This window comes from Bradysia coprophila, unplaced genomic scaffold, assembly GCF_014529535.1.
Source record: "Bradysia coprophila strain Holo2 unplaced genomic scaffold, BU_Bcop_v1 contig_322, whole genome shotgun sequence".
Taxonomy (NCBI): Eukaryota; Metazoa; Arthropoda; class Insecta; order Diptera; family Sciaridae; genus Bradysia; species Bradysia coprophila.
This window is the reverse complement of record NW_023503582.1, coordinates 29,466-36,573: the sequence shown is the minus strand read 5'-3', so window position 1 is coordinate 36,573 and position 7,108 is coordinate 29,466. Positions and strand designations below refer to the sequence as shown.

General features: G+C 36.0%; 1 protein-coding gene across 1 annotated transcript; it reads left to right on the top strand.

Annotated features, from left to right (window-relative positions):
* The first annotated feature begins 1,959 nt into the window (after positions 1–1,959).
* Positions 1,960–6,574, top strand: LOC119079262. Its single transcript, XM_037187041.1, has 10 exons — positions 1,960–1,963; positions 2,008–2,079; positions 2,222–2,311; positions 2,410–2,520; positions 2,976–3,077; positions 3,131–3,235; positions 4,924–5,013; positions 5,153–5,259; positions 5,312–5,525; positions 6,228–6,574. Exons 1-10 carry the CDS (start codon positions 1,960–1,962, stop codon positions 6,572–6,574), a joined length of 1,242 nt encoding a protein of 413 aa, XP_037042936.1.
* Positions 6,575–7,108: the final 534 nt, after the last annotated feature.

Sequence of the window (7,108 nt, the reverse complement as noted above, 5' to 3'; positions counted from 1 at the left end):
GCATGTACTGTGAAGCTCAATGAATATAAAATAGGTATGGACAAATGACAAAATTGGTTCTGCCTGAAGCACATACGGATTTTGCTTGTTTTGAGCTGAACGTACCATTTGCAAGATTCTGAAAGAACACCTTAAGACCTTGAGCCTTTTTGAACCTTGAGCAATAATGCCTTCTCTTAAATATAAAAAATGAACATTTCTCTACAACGAAAAGTGAACTACTTTGACATTTAACTGTCACAATCAGCATAACATGTTTTCATTTGACGTTACACATTGTTTTTATTATGAATCCAAGTTTGGAACGAACAGTGACGGATAAATTATTTATGTTGACGATGTGTAGAGACTCCTTTAGCAACCGAAGAAAAATAATTTTTGCATCGAACTCTAATTTTATGAATTTTCGCAAAGCAAGGTTCCTAACAGAATGATCACAATGGGAATGGCTGCACAACAAATGCTCTCGAAACGAGTTCTGGCGGTCCCTGGTTCGAAAGTAACTATTGAGGTTATTTCTTGACAAGATTAAGTGAAATTACTATTGACCATAATTGCCCTTCGCACCAGGTTCCAAAACCATACTGATCGTTAAGTCAATGACGAAAAATTCTAATTGATGTATTGATCGAGTGGATTCCTGGCAATCTTAGTATATTACATGCCATCAGTGCGCTGTTTGTGACTCTGACCGGACGCTAGCATGTAGTAGTTATCAAGAGACTCCTTGAACACGATGTAATTTCTCACGTACTGTAAAATTTTAAGACCGATTAGTTGAATTAAGCATCTGTGTGAAATTTCCCTATTTTTTCACTTCATTCTTCTAGCGCTCCGAATTTCAACAATTAAGTGGTTTTGAAAAAAAAAATTGTCGCGAAGCACACCAGTGCAAAAGCTTGTCTAAAATTTTATTGAATGTTTCGCGTAACATCACTTAGATTAGTTGTAAATGTTGAGTCGATGAGAGTCAATGAATTGGCGGATATTACTATCAACGTATCTAGTGTTTTATCGTTGCCATCGTTTTGACAAAATCTATCCACATTATGTGTTTCACTAATTTTCCCTTGAATTCGGAACCGTTTTTCATATTATTTCTTTAAAAAAATTAATTAACTAGCAATATTCATACTCGCATTTACTGCCTGCACGCGCACTTGCGGAGGGAGACAACTGACGTAATGTGTATATAGACTGGTGTGAGATTGAAACTACTGTTGCAATTATAAAAAAATTAAAGACATGCAATTCTTACTACCTATTTTGAGAAGACTGTAGATCTTGGAGCTTTAGAATTCAGGAGTGCTCTCTGCTATTCAGAAGTCTTATTAATTGTAAGAGAGCTCTACATAGAGTAAAACTCGAGAGATGGCGCTGCCATTTTCAAATATGTCTAAGTACCGAGTCATGGCTAATCCGCGTCACCATGTCAACTCTCGAGTCATCTCGTTATGGATCTGATTCACTACCAATCACAATAAATTCATTAGACATTTAACATTCATTCAATTCAAGAAGCTTCACAAGGGAATCCCTTCTATTATTTGCCTCTGTGAGCTTGTTCCCGAATGATGACTGCAAATATTCAAGCTACAGATTGATATCAGCTACGAAACATAACAATTGTAACTATGACCGAGTATCAGGTGGTATTAAGTCATTCATTCAGTTAATTTTACTTATACCTTTGTTGTACGTAGGGGTGTAAAAAAAACTTAGCTTGCATTGAAAGAAAATTGAAAAAAACCAAAAGAAAAATCTCAGCTCAAGTACACATTGACATTATTGTTGTACGTCGCGAAAAACTGATAAAAATAGTGAAATCTGTGAGAAATAATGGATGGAAACGGACGAAATTTCGTTACTTTTAACCGCTCTTCTCTGCTCAACAGATTGTAAGATCCAATGAGGGTAAGTATGCTAAGGTTCTCGAGATTCTTATATATTACAGTAAAAATGGGTATTCGCTCCTTGTTGTATGTAAATTTATTGAATAAATTTCAGAGAACGATGAGATTTCAGAGAACGGTGAGCCGAGCAATCAAGAACGTGACGGAGCAAGTATCTACAGCAATCGTAAGTATTGATTTCAATTTCAGAATAGAATATCGATCAATACCAGAGAACACTTTCGTTTTATTTTGTCTGCCTGACCTGTTAAATGTCTAAAATTGTATTTACCTAACCGAATGAAACTAAACCAATTTGTTCATTTCAGAACATGGTCAGTACGATGGACATAGCAATAGCCATGCATTTCGTCAACTCCAACCACCATCGAATAATCCAGGCATTTTTGGTTCCCCAGGTAATCGAAGGATTCAAGTGAATTCTATATCTACAGTGCATCACATCAATCGTTTAATCAAAATTGAGTTAACACTTAATCGATTCGTTGCATTTTAGAATACTGGCAGTATGGCAGCCGTAGCCATCATGACATTGGTGGTCCGATGAGGTCCAATGCATTCCCATCATCGTCTGCCAATCCATCCTTTTTTAGAAGCTCAACTAATCGTAAGTATCCACTATATGCTATGTCTTCAGTAGATCTATCAAATGTGGAATTCAAAACTTTTGTTTCAATTCGATGCATTTCAGAGTATGGGTCGTATAATGAGCGCATCAATCAGGATTTTGGCGGCCCGATTAATTCATTTCATCCTCAGTTCCAATCATCGGCAAACAGTCGGCCCATTTATGGAGGTACCAATAATTGTAAGTATCAAGGGTATTCTATCAGTACATCATTTACTTGTTCAAATTTGTTAGAAATTATTACATTTTAGCAGTCATGGTATTGGCAGTCCGATAAACAGCCATGGCAATCAGTTTCATTCACCCTTCAACAATGCATCCTGTTTTGGTGGCCCCAACAATCGTAAGTATTGATGGTTTTCGACACACATAATGATCATATCAATTTTTTATGATTTTCTATCACTCAACTTTGTCAATTTGATAAATTTCAGAGTATGGGCAGTATGGACACAACAACCGTGATAATGACAGCCATTCATTTCATCAATTCCAAACATCTAACAATCGATTTATGTTTGGCGGTCCCAGTGATCGTAAGTGTATTCAGAACACTGTTTCTCATAATGTAAAATTGGCTACATTGCAGAACACCGAGGTTCCCATAACTACCATGTTCGCGATACGCATGATGCTGGTCAGTACATGCCACTTAACAATCAAACAATTGATGGAGCTGCCAGCTTTAACAATCGTAAGTACGGATTTCACTCAGTATGAGGGCTTTCTATCTTGTTTACCTCACAGCCGTTTTTGTGTTGACATAACTGCGTATGATACGGCGGATGTTTTCAGCGATTGTAATCTCCTGATAGAACTAGGTAGCCATATAACAAGTAAAATTATAAAAGTTGAATGAAAGAGCAGTTGTTCTGTTCTATTAAGATTCAAATTTAGTGGGAAGGGAATATTTTGTGCCTGAAATCTACCGAAGAGTGATAAAAACTGTTATATCATGAACTAGCCGGTATGGTAAAAGCAAAAGAGGCAAACACACATCGCGAATTACTGTCATCACAGATCACAATTTCCATACCTCCATTTGTGTCGAGTTTCATTATAGATTTGTTCCATTGTACTGTAAAAAAGAATTTTTTGACAAGCCGAAAACAAACGAGAGCATCCACAGAGCCATAAAGCTTTTGCGAACATTTTGTCAACAATAATGTTTAGGCTATGGCTCTAAAGATGACGGTTTGGTAAATAACCTTGGAACAGATCTACTCTTACAGTAGACCAAAACAATACCAAAACTGGCATGAAAAGTGCATTCTATGATGACAGTAATTTGCAATGTGTTTTTACTCAGAGTAATTTACATTTTCAATAATTCACTAATTCCTCGCAACGTCACGACATATAGGTACAATATGCTATGTTGCGAGAAATTATGTGTCTCCTTGCGGAGTTCAAAATAACAAACGAAAATTATATTTGTGAATTATACTTGTGAATGAAACTATAAGTTTCGTTAGATTTCAAAAAATGTGTGTGTGTATTCTTTGTGACACACACGCAAATATCTATTGAATTACAGAAAAATGCAATCCAATTTGTACTGATTTCAATTTGGTGTGTATCGACACTTGGTAATCATGTAAATTTAGGACGTTGTTCAGCTTCTATGAGAATTTAAGATTTCTTTGACTAAACACTTTGTCATTTTCTGAGTTTCATAGAGGAATTTTAAGTGTAGAAAATCTCGAGAAGTGACAAAGTCTACGAAAATGAAATTCGTGTTTATTTCACGAAAATATGTCCTCTACTACTAAAACCAGGGTTTGAACATGAAGAAGCACAGTTTTCCTTCTCTTTCCTCTCTTCAAGCGTTAATTATGAAGGACCGGAATGGGTCGGGTGTTGAATGAAGAAAATTTGTGAAAATCCTTTCGTTCAAATAAAAAATTTACAGACCCTTCAGGCATCGCCCGAATGCCAATAGAGTCAGTGCGGGCCTAGAGTTATAATAGAATGAATTATCGAAACGTAGACACTGGTTCGGCCTCAGAGGATATTGGTTATAATACACGTTCCTCCATAAATTTAGTTTATATTTCCTAATTTTGTTTGGTTTTATTGAGGAGTATACAAAAACATTATAATTCAAATACTTCCTCCTTAAAATTTCTTGCAAAGAAAATTGTTTTCTCAAATTAGTTGACAAAATGAGAAGCTGCCGTAGGATTTATTGAGAAAAACGTTGTATTTAACTCGATGATAAATACTTTTTTAATCGCTTGATGTGTACATGCCGTAGCCCGAGTGTGACAATCCGAGTGTGGAATAGACGTTTTATGTTTTGTAACAAATCGCAACAAATATTTTCATTTATATAAATAAGTAAATCATAAAATAGAAACTTAATCAATTTTTTGATTTTAGTCTCCGGTCAGTATGATGAACGCAATAAAAACGGAACTAGCGATTCGGTGAACACCATTTCATCAAGCCAAGGAGTCAGTCATAGCACTAGTAAGTAAATTATATCAGATGAAAGTCACATTAAGATCCATAAACTTTGATCTTATACAAATGTGATTTCAAATATTTAAAATTGAACGATGTTTATGAGCTATTAAGACAAGCTTACGAAATGTATTATCTTACACAGATGCAAACGAACAAATTACTGACGGATCTACGAGGATCGAGCATGCAAAATTGAAGATAAAGATTGCGAAGATTTATAAAGAAAAAGCTCTGAAACCTTTTACAGAGGTAAATCTCAATTTTCATTTAATAATTTTTCATAAGTGACATTTTCTTACAGAACTCGTCGCGTTTTGATGAAAATGAATGGCTCAAGGTTTGGTGTATTTTTTCAAACGGACTGCGTTCATACCAATGCCAGATGATATGTCCACTGTGTTTCAAAAAAGTGACACCACAGAATCGTTCAGAGCCCGGTAGCTTACCTCGATGGGAGCTAACAATAGTAAAGGGCCATTTGGAGCGCATTCACGCTACAAAACCCAAACGAACAGGTGGGACTAAGCACAATTTGACTCTTTTTCACATTCACCTCATTTGACTTCAGTCCGGTCGGTTTTCATGATACGTTAGCCCGATTCCCATCAGCATTCAACGGAACTGATAAATTTAACTCTATTGTAAAAGGTTATATTTAGTGTAGTTCCAACACTTATTTTTTGATCGGATAAATTGACAGTTGTTAAATTTAGGAGCGCTGACAGGAATTGAGCTATTAGTTTCAGTTATTCACTGCGTTTCGATCGAACGTTATTTCTCGATTAGAATCTTGAGCATAGGAATTTATGTTCTATTCGAGAGAAATGATGATATCAAGTTTATTTTCTATCGTCCACGAAGCTCAAAATCGCAGAAAAAAAATTTTGGCGAACAGTTCTCCGTTCCTTTTGTTTAGTGAATTGGAAGACAAGATTATACGTTCACTAATATACGACACAAAATTATTAGTTATGTCGAAAATATATGAGCAATTTGCGTTGATGGGATCGGCCTCGGGATCGGCTATTACGCGAGTTAATGCATTATATTAACCCTATCGTGAATATCGTATTACAATGGAAAATGCAGCATACCGTCAACGCAAAATTGCACATGTATTTTCGGCCTAACACATCAGTTACAAGCAAAAGCTTTTCATAACGAAGCTGTTTTTATAGCGAATTTAATATTGTTTTTCAATCTAAATTTCATTAAAGCTGAAGCGAGTAAACACGGTGATCATGTACGAGAGGACGAAGAAAAAAATGAGGAAGAGGGACAAAAAAAGAATGGGGAAAAAACGGAAATTGCAAATGAGGAAGAGGCACAGAAGATTGTCGAGGAAAGACATCAAAAGACATCCGAGGAAAAGGCGCAAGAGAAACAAGAGGAAGAAATTGAGAAATCGGTTACAGCTGAATTGGATTTGGTGTCGGAACCAGAGTCACTGATTAAAACATCTTCGAGCTCATCCGAGTCATCATCGGATGTAACGGAATTGTCGTCGTCTGATTCGGACGATACCACTGGTAATATTATAGTATTGCAGGCAAGAGTCTATTAAATTTGTTATTTTAATAGTTTCTACACCGTAGCGCACCACGAAACGGCGCAAAGGCACACGTAAACGACAACCATCGAGCAAACGTGGCAAGGTTTCGTCAAAAAGCGGTAACTGTCTATGAATTTAAATTTATCTATTTAAACCGATTTCGCCAAATCAAATTACACGCCCACTTCTTATTAGATATTGCACTTTTACATTTCACTTGCTCTATTGCACCCTATTTTCATTTTTCGACACACAAGAACTAGTTCGTTACACAGGTGAAAGTTTTTTCTGGTAGCTACACGGTACAAAAAAAAATTCGTTCTTCTGACGAAAAGCACTAAGTCAAATTATGAATAATAATATCGACTTACAAGCATGGACGTAACATTCTTTAATACAGATCACAATCGCTAATCAACAATTATAAATTTTAATTGACTTACTCAACCTTTGACTACTTTCAAACCACCACATCGGATCTACAGGGGGTGTTGCCTTTAGGCCTCTATAGTGATGTGTTTTAAAGTAGCGGTGAGACATAAAAGT